This window comes from Arachis duranensis, chromosome 2 (genome assembly GCF_000817695.3).
Source record: "Arachis duranensis cultivar V14167 chromosome 2, aradu.V14167.gnm2.J7QH, whole genome shotgun sequence".
In the NCBI taxonomy this organism is placed as follows: domain Eukaryota; kingdom Viridiplantae; phylum Streptophyta; class Magnoliopsida; order Fabales; family Fabaceae; genus Arachis; species Arachis duranensis.
In genome coordinates this window covers 21286051-21304544 of record NC_029773.3, presented here as the reverse complement: position 1 = coordinate 21304544, position 18494 = coordinate 21286051, and the positions used below count along the sequence as shown (strand labels likewise).

General features: G+C 34.7%; 2 protein-coding genes and 1 pseudogene across 4 annotated transcripts; 1 reads left to right on the top strand and 2 right to left on the bottom strand.

Moving 5' to 3' along the window:
- The window catches only part of LOC110277676 (zinc finger BED domain-containing protein RICESLEEPER 2-like), a 6578-nt pseudogene extending 4179 nt beyond the window's left edge, over window positions 1-2399 (bottom strand).
- Window positions 2400-7240: 4841 nt separating this feature from the next.
- LOC107473945 (FT-interacting protein 3) lies at window positions 7241-10393 on the top strand. Of its 2 annotated transcripts, XM_052257685.1 has the most exons (2): window positions 7241-7964; window positions 8034-10393. In XM_052257685.1, the coding sequence occupies exons 1-2, from the start codon at window positions 7280-7282 to the stop codon at window positions 10391-10393; spliced, it is 3045 nt and encodes a 1014-aa protein (XP_052113645.1). In that variant the 5' UTR covers window positions 7241-7279. The 2 variants fall into 2 exon arrangements, with proteins under 2 accessions (XP_052113645.1, XP_015949025.2); XM_016093539.3 differs by having other exon boundaries at window positions 7241-10393.
- A 1580-nt stretch (window positions 10394-11973) lies between these two features.
- LOC107473942 (uncharacterized) lies at window positions 11974-17927 on the bottom strand. Of its 2 annotated transcripts, none has more exons than XM_016093535.3 (13): window positions 17785-17927; window positions 17626-17709; window positions 17419-17508; window positions 16604-16681; window positions 16387-16461; window positions 15884-15936; window positions 15185-15335; window positions 14578-14688; window positions 14268-14394; window positions 14080-14177; window positions 12945-13083; window positions 12718-12770; window positions 11974-12270 (listed from the first exon to the last, which is right to left on the bottom strand). In XM_016093535.3, the coding sequence occupies exons 1-13, from the start codon at window positions 17872-17874 to the stop codon at window positions 12187-12189; spliced, it is 1233 nt and encodes a 410-aa protein (XP_015949021.1). In that variant the 5' UTR covers window positions 17875-17927; the 3' UTR covers window positions 11974-12186. The 2 variants fall into 2 exon arrangements, with proteins under 2 accessions (XP_015949021.1, XP_015949022.1); XM_016093536.3 differs by having other exon boundaries at window positions 14080-14174.
- Between the last annotated feature and the right edge of the window lie 567 nt (window positions 17928-18494).

The window sequence follows — 18494 nt, the reverse complement described above, 5'->3', positions numbered from 1 at the left end:
TCATGATCTATATCCATCACCCTCACTGGTGAATATTTACGGGGGCGAGCTCATCCGGGTCTTTCACAGTGCCCGGCCACACTTATGACATAGGGTCAACAGAGTATTAAGCCTCAACCTGGAGCACGTGGTGGCTAGCCACTGCTACTACCCAGGGAAACTCGTATCTCAGATAGTGGAAGTGCAAATCACAATTATCAATAATTCAGCATAAACATGCATGAATTCTCATCCATGGATCAACATCCATATTAGCCATCCGGCTCACGGTTCAGTCCAGAACCAGCCAATATTCATAGCATACACAGCCATTCCGGCTCACGGTTCAATCCAGAACCAATCAATATTCATAATCATGCATAGCCATTCCGGCCCATAACAAAACAACACTTCCACTATTCAACATCATCAAATTCATAAAACCAGCATTTAAGCCATAAATCACTTTTCTCAAGTCATTTCACTTTGAAATCGGATTTCAACTCTTTTTAGCTTTGGCTTTAAAGATCTCATTTCTCAAATCATCTCAGGCTTGCAAGCCACTTTTACTCAAGGTAAAATTCCCCTTTGAAAACAATCCCACTCTCGGCATTCTCTTTCCAAAACTTCCAAAACCATGGCAAGTTAAGGATTTATTTCAAAGTATTCAAAATCACCCATACAGCAATGGGATTTTACAACAAAGGTTTCTCGGCAGAGTCTCAAGTCTTTAGGGGAGAATAACATAACTCATTTTGCCAAGTTCATTTAAAATCATTAAAACCTTGGCTTTCCGATTTGAATAATAAAATAGGATCTAAGCCAAACCGAGACACGTAATCATTTACTTCTTTCAAAGCCGTTTTCTTTACTTAGGCAAAACCAACTTCAACCCCCATGATAAATTCTAGAACGTTTCAAATGTTCAAAATTGTTTTAGTCTTGCAAGAATTCAAAATTCAAAGAGTACTTAAAACATTTCTCAAAATATTTCAAAATGAAACTTGTCAATAGACATTCAGGATCTTTCAAAGTCATTGAAACTTCTTTAATTGAAACCCCCAAGTCAAATTCACAGGCATAAACCCTTTTCACATTCAAACAGCTTTAAAACACAAGTTTCATCTAAATAACTTTCTCATGAAAGAGATACAAGGCCTTTCTTAAGAAGCAAGACTAAATCACAATTTTCTCTTTACTAACTCATTTCGAAAGCATGAATCATCCTTTTCTTGGTAATTCAAATAAAATAGTAAAAGTCTTTAACTCATCATTTTCTAGACAACATTTCAATAAAGACTCAGATTTTATAGAAATTTTGGCAGCACCTCCCCTAAAACTTGGACTTTGCCACCCGGTTCGGGTCCCAACTAAACCGTTCCACAATCCTTTTCAACAGCCTAAAATCTAAAATCTGTTCAAGGCAAGCCAAATCCAACAGGCATCTCAATTCCATATTTCAAGGGAACCATTTTCAAAATCAAATCATTATCAGCCGAATAAACTCATTTCTAAAGCTTTAAAGAAACAGTTCAGCAACAGTCATTTATCAAACCAGATCATTTAAAGCAAACCAGGCTGAATTTAAGAGTATATTCTATTTTTCACATTATCAAGAAAATCAACTCAACTCGAATCAATTCCCAACGGATTAAACTCGGTTTCAAAGCTTTAAAGGAATCAACTTCAAAAGCATTTCATTTCACAAAATCGCACGACAATCCATTCATCAAAACCAAATAATAATCCATTCAAACATATAATTACATTCATCCAGGACAATCAACATCACATAAGGCGTATACAATCACCAAATACATTGTCTCACATCAGTATCCATATGTAATAATTCCAATGTATAAAATATAGTTTTCGAAAAGCACCCTTACCACAAGACTCAAAATCATAGCCCAAACGCGTCACAGAATCCTTTCCGCCTCGACCCAAAATCAACAATCAAAATCCCGGTAGTCATCTCGGTTTCAAGCCACTTTCGCAACAGTCTCAACAACTCTAATCGGAACATATAATAACCGAAACTCAATCGTATAGCAATTAACGCCACAAACCTCAACGTATGATAACAGAATAGTAACTAAAGGGCTTTCAAATCGAAAACACTTACCGAACCGAAGGAGGAACGGCTGAACTGACACCGCGGCGGTCTCCGAACCGGCTCGGCGGTAGCCCAGCAGCCACCTCAAGTGGCAGCGGCGACGAATTCCAATCACGACGACTGAAACCAGCAGGCAGTGACCATAATAACCTCGGAATTCAAAAAGGACAGAAACCTCAAATAAAATCCTTACCGGCAAACTTTTTCGGCGATGGCAGAAGTAACCAGAAGCTCCGACGGTAGTCCCGGTGGCCTCAGAACTCCGGTGATAGCGGCGACTGGATGCAGCTTCTCCAGCCCGCATCTTCCTCTCTCCCAGCGGCGCTCAGTCTCAGCCTTCCTCTCCAACGCGACACGGCAGCGGCCAGCGCAGCTTGTGGCTCCACGGTGACTCCCTCTCTCTCCCGTCGTGTCGTCTCTCTCTCCTCGGGTTCTCCGACAACAGCGGTGCGAACATCAGCAACCACCGTGGCTGGGAGCAGCTCCTTCGACGATGAGGAACAAGGACCCAACGACGATTACAATCGGCGGCTCTTCCCCCCTCCGTGGCCCTCTTCTCCATTTGTCTCTCTCTTTGCTTTGTGCGGTGTTGGCAAAAGCTCGGCGGGACCACGGCGGCACGAGATTGGCGGCGATTCCAGGCCGGCAGTAGCGCGCGATGGAAGAGGCAGCGGTGAGGCAGCAGACGCGACCAGTTGGATGACGGCGCGTTGAAGCTCCCTCCTTCCCTCAGCTCTCTTAGAAGTCCTCCCCTGTTTGTGTGTGTTTGCATTTTGGGGGAGAAAGGGGTTGGAGGCTGCTGCTGTAGCTGCTGGGTTGTGGGTGAAAAGGGAACCGGGTCGGTGTCGGGGTATTGGGTTAGGGTTTCCTTATTTTTTTTAAATTAGGGTTAGGGTTAAATTGGTAATTTCACATAAAATTGGGAATAATATAATTATTGAAATTCAATTAAATCCAACACTAATTATACATTGAAAGTATTATTTACTCCTCAACTTTACAAATTATTTTCAATAAAATGTCCAAATCAAGTAATTAGAAATAATATAATTAATTTCTTCATTTTTCAAAATAGCAGTATTAATATTTAAAATATTACTTATCTAATCCAAATCATGTAAAACCCCTATTATTTCATAACTACCGAATTTATAATTTAAATATAGAAAATAATCCAATAATTATAAAAATTAGATAATACTCATAACTTATCTCAAATTTAATAAATCAAAACTTGCTCTGACTTTCTTTAATAAAAAAATTTCTAAAATTAAAACTACAGAAATACTAAATTTAAAATTAGCTAATAATAACCCTTTTTTCAAAAATTTTGAGTCTTATATATTACGTTTTTATTAATTCTCTTTAACACTTATAAATATTCTTTTATATTATATTATTTAATATAACTTCAATACATACAAATCTTTTTTCTATTGTTCTCTCTTACCTTTCTAATATGAATGTTATTGTAATCCATCAAAGATTCTCGTCTTCATCGTAGTACGAATTGTCTAGCTCTAGCTCTCAACGGTTCTTTTTCTCTACCTCTAGATCGGATTGCTTGAGATATCTTCAATCATCTTGGATATTGGTTCAAGCTTGCAGGAGGATATTTGGTGATTTGGTCTTGCTGCAACGGATTGGTGGCGGTGAGGTTGGGATTAGGGTTGTTAGTAGCTTTGGTGGGCTGGTGGCCCTGGTGGTTGAATTAGAAGGAGTCATGCTGTTTGAATTGGAAGGAGCATGAAGAGGAATGGTAGTGGTGATGGAGTGGATAGATTTTTTTTCTTACATATTGGTATAATTTTGGTGTAATACTTAATCATTGGATTTTATGGTGTTTTTCGAAATTGTGGGAACAGTACAATACGCCCCCCTTGTATTGACAATACGCCCCCCTTGTATTGTATATTTTAAAAATATACAATACAAGGGGGCGTGTTGTCAATACAAGGGGGGCGTATTGTACTGTTCCCACAATTTCGAAAAACACCATAAAATCCAATGATTAAGTATTACACCAAAATTATACCAATATGTAAGAAAAAAAATCTATCCACTCCATCACCACTACCATTCCTCTTCATGCTCCTTCCAATTCAAACAGCATGACTCCTTCTAATTCAACCACCAGGGCCACCAGCCCACCAAAGCTACTAACAACCCTAATCCCAACCTCACCGCCACCAATCCGTTGCAGCAAGACCAAATCACCAAATATCCTCCTGCAAGCTTGAACCAATATCCAAGATGATTGAAGATATCTCAAGCAATCCGATCTAGAGGTAGAGAAAAAGAACCGTTGAGAGCTAGAGCTAGACAATTCGTACTACGATGAAGACGAGAATCTTTGATGGATTACAATAACATTCATATTAGAAAGGTAAGAGAGAACAATAGAAAAAAGATTTGTATGTATTGAAGTTATATTAAATAATATAATATAAAAGAATATTTATAAGTGTTAAAGAGAATTAATAAAAACGTAATATATAAGACTCAAAATTTTTGAAAAAAGGGTTATTATTAGCTAATTTTAAATTTAGTATTTCTGTAGTTTTAATTTTAGAAATTTTTTTATTAAAGAAAGTCAGAGCAAGTTTTGATTTATTAAATTTGAGATAAGTTATGAGTATTATCTAATTTTTATAATTATTGGATTATTTTCTATATTTAAATTATAAATTCGGTAGTTATGAAATAATAGGGGTTTTACATGATAATTAAAAAATAATGTAATAATTTTAAAATAGTCGTAAATAATAATTAAATTCTGTATTTGATATAATTATTATCCAATTGACAAACATTAACTATTTTTATGAAATTAATAAGACTTTTGTAATTAATATCATTTATGTATGAAAATCATTTTCTTAATATAAATATTAATATGAACTATGTATTATTGTGACAAAATATTCGGTTTCATCAACTAAATTTTCAAAATTTATTACAAAAATATTAAATATATTATAATAAAAATTATTTTAAACTATTTATCATCATAACTAAACTTTACATAAAAAAACTTAAAAGCCATTATTTTTTATTTTTGAAAGATTCTTCAGAATATTCATTATTCAAAAATATTTCTATTATTTGTCAATTCAAAGTAAACATCAAATATAAAATGTTTATTCTTAAAAATTTTATATTATAAAATACACCATTATGTCTCGTCGTAAAAGAAAAAGTCATGTATACCATCATTCCATATTCACCAGCTCCCCTGTCAAGCTGCACAACTGCATATTTGACCTTCGATAAAATCCTTATTTATTCCACCAACAAAAATGGATATGACCATGGAAAAAAAAAAAGGGAAGAAGAAGGCAGAACAATGTCATTTCTAATATTTTCATCATGATTACAAATTAAGAACATTTATTTAAATAAATGTGTTCATGACTAAAATTGGTATGAACTTATTTACCTTTTGCATAAAAAAAATTAATTAATGCTCATTTTAGTCCTTATATATTTTAGTAATTTTCGTTTTGGAAAAGTCTAGGGGACCAACAGTTTTGTTGAATTTTGGCCAGCATATAACCAGCAGAAGAAGGTGAGTCATTGGATGAAATCTCACACCAATCTCACACCATCAAATCATTATTGATGGCTAGTTGATGGCTAACAATCACAAAAATTGTTGGCCCCCTAGCATCGCTCTTTGGTTTTTAATATGGTAATAAATAAAATTTTCGTAGATAATAAATTTTGTAAGATAACTCTTCGAGTTGAATGAATTAATTTGATTTGTATTTATTACTTATAAACATTAAAATAACTCACATAGAGTAGTTAAAAAGAAATATAACTTGTTACATTATTAATTAGAGGAGTGCTAGGAGTAACAACTTGTAACTATCAAGTAGTCATTAATGATGATTTTAATAGTGGGATTTAGATTTTCTAAAGTTTGAATTTCACTTTAAAGAGTAAAGTGTGATATTCTATCCTTAATTAATTTTTCTTTTATATTTATTCTTGGTTCAACCTATGAAATCAATGGTGAGAAATCACACTTTATTCTTTAAAATAAAATTCAAACTTTAGAGGATCTAAATTTTTAATAGTGTGAAATTACTCACTTTTCTTTTACTAGTTACATACTAGCCAGAATTCAATAAAGTTGCTGTCCCTAGAGTTTTTCTATTAATTAGTTATCATAAAACAATTTTCAAAAATATATATAATAATAGAACGAAAATATTTGGTAATAAAAAAATTAATCAAAAATAATAATAATTTGTCTTATTTAATATTTATTAATTATTACGATAATTAATGAATGTTAAATAAAACAAATTCTGATTATTCTTTTTGTCTCTCTAGTATTATTGACGATAGAATACAGAATAAATGTGTTCTCAAAAAAAGTAGAGTAAGATTAAATTATCGATAATCATGTTAATTGTATACTAAAAATTAGCAACTAAATTAATAATTGGTATAAAATATATGTTAAAATATTAAATATATATTAAAATTGAATAAAATAAGTTAAATAACACATATATTTATATGCAAATACATAATGATTGATTTTTTATGTATACTTAGTATTTTTGAAAAATTAAACATGCTATTTTATATAAAAATACTATTTATATATCAAAATTAATTACTATATATTTATGTATATATATATTTTTAACTCTTTTTTAATATTTTATATTAATAATAAATTTTAATGGTTAATTTTAGTATATACTTTATATGATTAATTTTTTAAATTTTAAATTTTAAATATAAATTATTAGTACTAATTATAATAAATAAAAGAATAAAATTTACTTAAAACAAATAAGTTTTACTTAAGTTAGAAACTCAGGTGCAGTTGATTTCACGTAAAGTTAATAACTAAAATTGTCAGATAATTTTAATTAAATTTTTATCTAACGACTCTTATTTATCAACTTAACGTAAGATCGACTACACATCAGTTTTCACCTTTATTTAATAAAAAGTTAATTAATTACGAAGAAAACAGAATATTTAGCAAAATCTTTGAAGTCACCGTAACACTGTCCCATCTTCTATCTACTAGTGCAGCTAAACTCTGTAGCACGCTCGTTCTCTCATTCCTTCATTCAATTCACTTTGCCACCTTTTCTCTCTCTCTCTCTCTCTCTCTCTCTCTCTCTCTACTCTTCTGTGTTTTCTTCACTCTTCAACATGAACACCACAACCTTCTTCAACACCACCACCACTACAACTACCATGAACAAAGAGAAGCTCGTAGTAGAAATCATAGAAGCCACCAACCTCATGCCCAAAGACGGCGAAGGTTCATCCTCACCGTTCGTCGAAGTAGAGTTCGAGAATCAACGGCAAAGAACGCACGTCAAGTACAAAGACCTCAACCCTGTTTGGAACCAAAAGCTTTTCTTCCATGTCAACGACCTTCATAACCTTCCTTACAGAACCATTGAAATCAATGTCTTCAACGAGAGAAGATCCGCTAACTGCAGAAACTTTCTCGGTAAAGTTAGAGTTTCTGGTACCACCATTGTTAAAGAAGGCCAAGAAACTCTTCAAAGGTATCAACTTGACAAGAGAAGCCTCTTTTCTCACATAAGGGGTGAGGTCACTTTCAAAATTTACCTCACTACAAAGGATATTAATGGTGATGGTGATGGTGGTAGCAATGGAATAATAGCTTCTTCTTCTTCTGTTATTGTTTCAAGGAAGAACAAGAACAAGAAGCTTCATGGTGGTTCTAACATGGCTGCAACACAAGAGCATTTGGCTCAAGAGAACAAGAACGTGATGGTGATGCAGCAGATTCAGAACTACTGTGAGAACAAGAACGTTGTTATTAACCCTGTTATTTCATCTGTTGTTGGTGGTGGTAGTGGTGGTTCAAGGCTTGGAATTGCTGCTGGTAATGGTAATGGTGGTGGAATGAGTGTTTTCCATGGCGGCGGAGGCGGCAGCAGCAGCGGCGGAACAAATGAGTTCTTGTTGAAAGAAACAAGACCACAACTTGGTGGTGAATCATTGAAGAAAGACAAAACAAGTTCAACGTATGATCTTGTGGAACAAATGCAGTACCTCTATGTTAGAGTTGTGAAGGCACGTGGTGCTGACGTGGCATGGTTCGGCAGCGGCAATGGTGGTGGTAGCAGTGTAGAGCTTGTTGCAGAGGTGAAGCTTGGAAACTACAGAGGAATCACAAAGAGGGCTAATTTGGGAAATTCAGAATGGGACCAGGTATTTGCATTCTCCAAAGACTCCATTCAGTCCTCAATTGTTGAAATTATTGTTAAGGAATGCAACAAAGATGATTTCATTGGTAGGGTTTGGTTTGATTTGAGTGAGGTTCCAAGTAGGGTTCCACCTGATAGCCAATTGGCACCACAATGGTACAGAATGGAGAACAAGAAGGGCGAAAAGGTTGCAAAATCTGGCGAGGTTATGGTTTCGATTTGGTTTGGTACTCAGGCTGATGAGGCTTTTGCTGAGGCATGGCATTCTAAGGCTGCAAATGTGAATTTTGATGGCTTAAGTTCAATTAAGTCTAAGGTTTATCTTTCCCCCAAGTTGTGGTACCTTAGGGTTTCGGTAATTGAGGCACAGGACATAATTTCAGGGGACAAAGGTTCTGTTTTGATGGCCAGGTTTCCCGAGTTTTCGGCTAAGGTTCAAGTTGGGAACCAGGTTTTAAGGACTAGGATTGCAGCACCAAGTGCCACTAGGAGCTTCTCAAATCCTTATTGGAATGAGGAGTTGTTGTTTGTTGTTGCTGAGCCTTTTGAGGACTATCTTTTGGTATCGGTTGAGGACCGGGTTGTGCCGGGGAGGGATGAGGTTGTGGCCAGAGTGGCTCTTCCGGTGGCCGCGGTTGAGAGGGGAATAGACGAGAAGCCGGTGACTTCGAGGTGGTTCCCAATTGATGATGGTAACAAGCTTATGACGAGGTTTGGTTCGCGGATTCACCTTCGAGTTTCGCTTGATGGAGGGTACCATGTGCTTGATGAGGCTACAACGTATAGCAGTGATGTTAGGCCAACGGATAAGAGGCTTTGGAAGCCTCACATTGGTGTTCTTGAGATGGGCATTTTGGGTGCCACAGGGCTTATGCCTGTGAAATTGAAAGAAGGTAAAGGGGGTGCGATTGATTCCTATTGTGTTGCAAAGTATGGAACAAAATGGGTTAGAACAAGAACTGTGGTTGATTCTTTGTCACCAAAGTGGAATGAGCAATACACTTGGGAGGTTTATGATCCTTGCACTGTTGTAACCGTTGGAGTTTTTGACAACTCTAGGGTTGATAAGAGCGCCGCCGTGAACTCCGTCGGGTCGCGCGATTCGAGGATAGGGAAGGTCAGGATCAGATTGTCAACACTTGAGACGGATAGAGTTTACACTCATTCTTACCCTCTTTTGATGCTTCACCCCAATGGGGTCAAGAAAATGGGGGAACTTCATTTGGCTGTGAGATTCTCTTGTGCTAATGTGGCTAATATGCTTCATATGTACACTACTCCATTTCTTCCCAAGATTCATTATGTGAACCCATTTAGTGTTAATCAATTGGAGAGTTTGAGGTACCAAGCTATGAACGTCGTGGCATCAAGGCTTAGTAGGGCAGAGCCGCCATTGGGGAGGGAGGTGGTCGAGTACATGCTTGACCATGACTCACATATGTGGAGCATGAGGCGGAGCAAAGCGAATTTCTTCCGGCTAATGAATGTTCTCTCTAGCATTGTTGCCATAGGAAGGTGGCTGGAATCGATCCGGAACTGGCAAAAGCCGGTTTACTCGGCCTTGTTCTTGGCAATTTTTCTCACATTGGTGATGCTTCCTGAGCTTATCATCCCAACTATGTTGTTCTACATGGCATTCTTAGGCCTCTGGCGATATAGGTCACGCCCTCGACACCCTCCACATATGGACACTAGGCTTTCACACGCTGATAGTGTTTTCCCGGACGAGCTAGACGAGGAATTCGACTCGTTCCCAACGAGCCGAAGCGCCGAGGTTGTTAGGATGAGGTATGATAGGCTCAGAAGTGTGGCTGGGAGGATTCAAATTGTGGTTGGAGACATGGCAACACAAGGGGAAAGGTTCCAAGCATTGTTGAGTTGGAGAGATCCAAGAGCTTCATTCTTGTTTGTGTTGTTGTGCCTAATTGCTTCTGTTGGTTTCTATGCTGTTCCAATTAGGGTGGTTGTTGCACTTCTTGGATTATATTCAATGAGGCCACCAAGGTTCAGAACCAAATTGCCATCTAGGGCTCTTAGTTTCTTCAGAAGATTGCCAACTAAAGCTGATAGCTTATTGTAAAATAATTTAACCTCTTTTTATGTTTTTTTTTTTTGGTCAAGGATCTTGATTAGGGTTATGGGTTTCTAGCATTGATAGAAGGTTTTTATTGATTGGTACTACTAACTAGTGTTTTGGAAAATTAGGTCCAGCAATGTATTTAGTTATGTTAATTAGTTAGGAAAATTATGTCATTTGAACAATGTTTCAGATATTTTGGGTCAAAAAGTTTTTCTCATTGTCTTAATTTCTTATGTTGCAGCTATGTTAATTGGCTGGGGAAAAATGTGGAATTTAAACTTGGAGAATTATTTAGATTAAAAAAAAGAATTAGCAAAATTATGTTATTTTAAGTTTTAATAAACTATAATAAATAATTCAATTATATTAGGTGTATGTTAAAAATATTTATACACAAATACATAATAATTTTTGTAAGCTATTTATATAACTACTACTTACAAAACATTGGGAATGTTTTATTATTAAATAAACAAAGAAGCTGCTGCATGCTGCTGCTTCTTTTGAGAACAAACCATAGCTATGCTCTTTGAGAATGCTGCCGAATTTGCAACATCAAATTAAAACATTCAATAAAGTAATAAACATTTTGCAGGAAGAAATTTTTCTTTCTTCACTCCTCACGCATGTGATGTCACTTCAAGTTTTTAGCGTGCTTGGATGGGAAATAATAAAATTTAGATTTCCAAGTTAAAATAAGATAATTTACGACTAAACTATTATTTTTAACAATGAAATATTTGAGAGCAGATAATTCTATGCTTTTTTTTACACTATTTTTGCAAATGGAGTAACACCTGTGAATATTTGTTTTAAGTGGCTAAGTACATAAAGTACAAAGGATAAAACAAGAAAGAGTTGAAATGTGAAGCATGAAGACAGACACATGCTTTCACAGAAGCTAAGGTTAAAGAATCTCAAGTCATTGACTAAATACATAAACATGTCCTTCATGGGCAATGTGATCAGCTCATAAGACCCATAATGGGTATGTTATCTTTTACCTTTATTAAATAATAATCTCCCAATTTACCAAAAAAAAAAAAAATCTCCCAACAAACTGTCACTGTTTCGTGTGATATAAATTTTGTTTGTCGCTATCTCTGGAAACCAACCCGGAAGGATGGTAATAAGAAAAAGCAAGTACTCTTTCAAAAAAAATTTTTCTTGCTTCTTTCTTTGGAATTTTGAACCACTGAAGTAATAAAATGTATCTTAAATTTGCCAAGCATGTTTTGACATTATTTATCATTTCCCCTGCTTTCTTTTTTATATTATATTTGGAAGAAAGAAAAAAGAGACCAAGACTAATAGTTTCTTTATAGACAACATGTAAATGGGTGGCTATGGGGTTATTGGAAGTAATGCATATATTGTTCTTTAAAGAATATATTATGATGATTATGACCATTAAGGAGTAATACATATTACTATAAAATATCTATTAGTATATTCAAAAATTTAAGATATAATAAAATTGAAGACGAAAAGTTCATTGATAGTATTCAAATTGAGTTAAACTGAAAACTAAATGGCTTAATTTTTGCTAAATTTATTGATGACTTTAAAACAACTAAACGAGGCAGAGAATTTCCACTCAATCTGCTAAAAATTAAAGATCTTGATTCTTGCAGGCAACATTGTCAAGCCAAGGCTAATTATTCAATGTCAATTATCTTAATATACAATTCAATATTTCAATTATCCCTTTTTGGGCTGCTAATATACAATTCAATTGAATAACACATTGATGAAATCTCTTATTGTGGAAAAAAGCATAACTGGATCAAAATCTACTGCATGAAGGAAGCTATGCGTGGGTCAGCACGATATGGAAGACCACTGCGAGCTCCTAAATCTCGACACTTGGCAGCTGCCTGAAATCGCCATTAGAATGCAATAAGCCTCTTATAACTAACCAAACCCTAACTAGGTTCAACAAATTCAATGTTTTTCAAGTTACTTAAGGTCACACATATCATTCAAAAAGGCTACATGACTTGTGATGTTTTAATCTTAATCTTAACGATTCATATAAGATCTAATAGACAATATTCAGTTTATCCATTTTAATGACTAAGCATGCACTTAATATGCTCCCTATTATATGTGCATATCACCCGAGAAGAGTGATTAATTATCAGAGGAGCGAATCTTGGCTATTAAACTATATATATGATCAAGAATAAAAGTTATTTGAAAGTCAAATATTCACTTTAATTCTTTAACAACTAACTTGTATTTTAATCTTGATCATGTATACACACATGCGCGTACACAGTACTCACACATGACTGCTACTCGAGTACAAGACTACAACATACCACATTAGCAGCAAAGGAAAGCATTGTCTCTGGCGAAAAGTTGGCACAGATAGCTGAAAGCAAATCAAGAACAGAATGGATCTCATCCATAAATTCATTCACAGGAAAAACCAAACACAATGACCATGAAGTTTAAACACACGACGAGTGAAAGGGTTCGTCAAGTCGCATGTTGACATCATGATCTTTCAAAGGCATAAGTAAAGGGAATAAAGGTGGTACAATACCATATATCACAGCTCCAATAAATGCATCCCCGGCACCAGTGGTGTCAATAAGCTCCAAAGGAGGAATGCTCTCGGCTGTTCCCACATATATCCTCCCATTGACTGTTCCTATCCCTTCTGCCTTCAGTGTTGCCACTGACTTCATGAATTGCAAAAGGAAAGAGACCAAAAACCCAAATAACCATGTCAAGTTTTGAAGTTGCACTGTCAGCTTTAAAACTTCAAAGATCCAAGCATTCATTGATGTCATTGTGAATACTTTATAAATGCAGAGCTATTATATGAGGTTCACATTTTTTTTTTCTTTTTCCTGTTTCCTCTAGAATGCATCCAAGCTAATAATACTGCTATATAATCTATACAGTGTATCAGGTTCCCCCGCCCAAAAAGATATGGTTTTCATTTGAAAAGTAAATAATGAGTTACAGTTACAGAGGTTATTATCATAACAGTTAGCAAATGAAGGCCTGTTGGTTCAAGAGGGTGAGACAATGTCAACAGCACGAATGTCTGAAGAATGAAGAATAGAGGCCATTGCTTGGCTCAAGCATGCTATACAGCATTTTCTGAGCTGATAAATTTAAAACTGGAGGTCACTTTAAAAGGTACAGAAAAAGACCTAAGGAAACAACAGGAGAAGCCCTTAGAAAGGACATTATAGTGAGGTAAGGCTTATTATTTAATTAGTAGTGTTCTAAATTGCAAACTGCAATATTGAGCTAGCAGTCACCACCAACCACATCACAAATTCAGTCTGACATGCAATCAGAAAAAATAACCACAATGAAATTGTGACGCAGCAATGGAAACAATAATCATTACTAGAGACGGGCCCATTGTGGCTCCGATGCAGTTGCATCGATCCTATAATAAGCCATGACCACAAAAGCAAAAGCGAAAAAGAATCTCTATTTAGCAATCTTAACTGTATCTATTTCATATAAGTAGTGGGTAACTCGAGTTTTGGTTGTTACAAGTCATTGAAATGTCATTTTGTTTTTATATTTGATATGAAAACACAATTTTCATACCACAATAGCTGCAAGTCTGCAATGCACTTCGTGACATCTGCAAGACTCACAATTGCAACAACCACAACAAAGGTTCAAAACGTTATAGGTTTCAATGGCATTACCGATGATATACAGGTTGGGTGTAATACACTCTCATTCGTTGTCGTCTTCAGTGACTCCACTAAGCTGTCTATATCCACTTCCTCTGTGGAAGAGGCTACTACCAGAGAAGGTATGATACATGTAAACCTGATTACACTAAAAGAAAACACAGCATAGAAAGAGTATAAATGCTAACATCTCTATGTACCATCAAGATTTCTCTCGAGCATTATGCAACCATCTTTTCCCAAGGTCACAATCACAAATCTGATGTTGGGCAATCTTAAGAGAATAGAAACAAGTGCTTGTGGAAAAGTTGATGCTCCTGTCCATGCCTATCAGCAGAGAGAGGTACATTAATTAATATATGGATTTAATAATGATGCTTAGAAGAATTTTAGCACCACAATATTTGTTTGATTGATTTATTGAACAAGTATTTAAACAAATGAGGTTAATGAGAAAATTCTAGCATACACATCTTACAATAATGGTTTCAGAGAAAACAATGCACTTACTAGTGGAAACTTTGCTGAGCATACAACATAATTAGCAAATTTCAGGAGATCATCCAACCCTTCCCTTGGCCTTTCTGCATCAACTAAGATGGGTATATTCTTCCTAACTGCCTGCACTGGAAAAATAATTTTTTTTTAACTTTCTGTTGAAGCTTTTTCTCTTATCCCCATCCTTAATTTCTAGTAGCAGAACAATAATAGAAAAGGATCGTGTAAAAGGCACTAAGTTGAACTTGCAATTCTAGTAAAAAGTATGCATTTGGGATCTACAATGACTAAAGGAAGGTTGACAAATATTAGCATGAGCAACATAGAAAACAATAGGAAGAAAACAAAATAAAAATATAGTTTTGAGTTTACCGATTGATGACCTTGCAAACTAAAATTCCTTAAATATTATCATTTTGCAACATTTCTGCGTTATATAATTTAGTGTTATCAGAGGTAAAATCTAATGACAGTGATGTTATGAGTTGATAATCTTTTAATATTGGATCATTAACTGTGATAGGAGTTAGCTATACACTAATTACCACAGCAAAAATTTTAAACAAATAGGTCCTTAGAGTTTATATTAGAACTGCAAGAGAATTATATAGATTATAACCTCTTGGGCAACAACAAGAGCAGTTTCATATAACCTCCCATCAAAGTAAGCAATGCTTGCTCCATTCAATGCAGTTAACAGACTTGATTCAGAAAGATCCTGTGGTATCATTGGAGGATATCCTGGGGTATGTATGCAAGTACGGGTCTTCCTGAAAAAATGTACAGATAGAATGAATGAAAATGAAGGAAGAATTAATTTTTTTAGCAGTGTCACTGGCAGCAAATACTTGAACGCCTCATGATTGCTATGAAGAATAAGACAACATAAATATTGTCTGCTAGTCGAAACAAGTCCCAGGTAATGTACTGCCTAAGGATGATAAACAATAAACATGAGAAAATGGAAACAAAGACAAGCAAGAGACAGAAAATAGAAAAGTAAGTGCAAAGCTTGCATCAATCCATTTTGTTTTTCTTTATCAAGAAGCAAAAAAGTAAAGATAATATGTATAATGTTCTATGTCAAAAAGAAAAGATAATCCATTTTGTTTTTCTTTATCAAGAAGCAAAAAAAAAAAAAAAAAGATAATATGTATAATGTTCTATGTCAAAACCATGCAGATCCTGCCCAGAATGTCAATTAGATTCACCTATGTAATGCCTTTTGTCCCACCCTCTTTTGTACCATGAAAACACACAGCAGAAAAGAAGTCAAGATTGGGTAATCATATGTAACAAAGAAATCAAAGATTATTACGTTTCGTTGTCCACAATAATATATGTAAATGGTGAAGTTCCCTCCTCAGACACCTGCAGATAACAAGGGAACTCAATCACATACATAATAGAAGTGCTCAGAAAACAACTGGAGCAATTTGAACTCCTAAATATCAATTCACCATTCTCACTTACTGCTTTAAATAACAAGTTCCAAATTACCTTGAAGGGGATGAACATTTTATTCAAATAAACCTTCGTCAGTTATATTTCTATTTGTTCATTCACATTTAAGTGAGGACAACTTGGGAAACTATAAGTAGTCCGGGGGAGCGAGAACAGATGGAAAACCAAGAGCGCCAATATCATTGCAAATATACATCGATAACTAGGTAAACAGTAATGATGGAGATAATGACCATAAAATCTCATCAAGGAATTATAAAATCTAAAGTTTTAACATCAAACTCAAGACTTATGGATGCTAAGAGGTTATCATGCTCTTATGATATTACAAACAGAAGAGTATTAAAGATAAATTACCACAATAAAGGATGCATCTACACCATCAGCGTGTAACTCATCTAGTATGCTCCTGCCTTGACTATCATCTGCTACCTAAGGATGCCAAACAGGTATGCAACATATGCACGAACGCAATGGCATCAACATTGGGTTTAATGTCAAAAGATTTTAAACGATAAACATGCAGAGATTCTTTTTTATTTTCTGACTAAAATAAAAGGTAAAAATAAACTACTTTGGAGATGATCCTTGGCTTGAGGCCCAATCTAGCAACACAAGTTAAAGCATTGCCTGCATTTCCACCTCCTTGAACCTGAGTGAACAACACATATAGTTGTGAGTAAGTCCAAAATTTCTTCATTTCTAACAGCCTAGAGAGCTTAAAATTACTGAGAAAAATGAGTGCATCACATCCAATTCATGAGCATCAATTAATTAACAGAAGACTAATAACATACAATGGAGCACCAAAAATTAACAATAACAAAGTCAATTTTAGATTCGCCATTTTCAATAAGGCAATCTATGCATTCCATAATTTGGGGGACTTCAGTTACATTACTGGCAAAATCTAGATGTTCAAAACCGTGTTAACCACTTGAAAATTTTTCTTTCTTCTTCCTAATGAATGTGACAACCAACAATGGAGACAAAACCCTTTCACCAAATTTACAAATCAAGATGGCATTTAATTTTAATAAACTGTATCACAAATATCCAATTGTATACTGTCATATACTATATATATTTAGTGGGGATATAGGAGATGTTTAGTGCACAATTTTCTTTCCTAAAATATCATTCATCCAATATAATCCATAAAAAAAAATATTTTGTTATTTCTAAGATTTAAATCAAAGACCTCTAGGTAAAGTATATAAAACACTTACCATATTGACTAATATCATATTTGTTGTTATTACACATATAAAAAGGTAAATTAATAGGTACGTTAATACACTAATATATCAACAATAGTAATTAACTTTTACACCGCTAAATTTAACACTAAACACTAATATTCAAGAGTCAAGACTATAGAAGAAGAACCTTCAAGTTGATGCTTCTGATTTTGTCATCAGGGTTAGGGTAAGAAGCAACGGTAGCCAAGAAATCCACCGACGCCGCTCCACACCCAACCTGCATTATTGCATTCAAGAAACTGAGAAAATCAAAACCTTCAATTTCAGTGCCAATAATAATAATAATAATAGTTCCAACTTAATCGAAATTCGAAGAGAGAAAGAGAAGACGCACAACGACGTCGTTTGGGGGGTGGGAATTATGAGAGGAGCACATTGTCGCTCTGGAATATCTGCAAGGGCGTCTCTTCCTCCGTGACTGAAAGTCAATAAGTAAATAATAAAAAATAAATAAACAAAAGAAAGGTGTGAAGGAAGAGAGTGAAAGGCGTACATTAAAGAAAGTGAGAGTGAGAGGTGAATGGGGTTGAGAATAAGAAGAGGAAGAAGGAGGAAGAGGAAGAAGAAGGAGAGAGTTGGACATGGCGATGGAAGAAGTGAAGCGAGTAGCGCCAGAAAGAGTATGAGCTTGAATGACATTTGGCCACAACACAGTGTTTGTAAGATCAACTTTTGGCCATTTTAGGACACGTGGCGTTTCCTTAATCAGTTTTGAATTTTGATAACTACAATAAATTGAACACAAGCTATCTACCGAATCCTTAGAGAGAAAAGAATTTAAAAAATTTATAAATTTCACAAAAATAACGAAAGGTGAAATGGTTAAAAGTTAAATTAGTTTTTGAAAGATAATACATTTTTTAAGTTCGGTTTTGAAAAATTTTGTCAACTAAATTGATTCTTCAAAAAATATGAATTAATCATATTCTTTTTTCAGTTATTCTATTCATAACTTTTGTCAATAATTAATTATGTGAAATGTTAACTAATAGTATATATGACCATAACATGTTCAATTAGACATAGACTAAATATATTTAGGAAAATCTATTAATTTAGTCATTAGGTCATATTAGGAATAGGATTCTTATAATTGAAAAAAATGACTAAATTAATAAATTTTTATAAACATATTTGGTCAATATCCAATTAGACATATAAGGTATTATTATATATGTTATCAACTAACGTTTTACAATATCA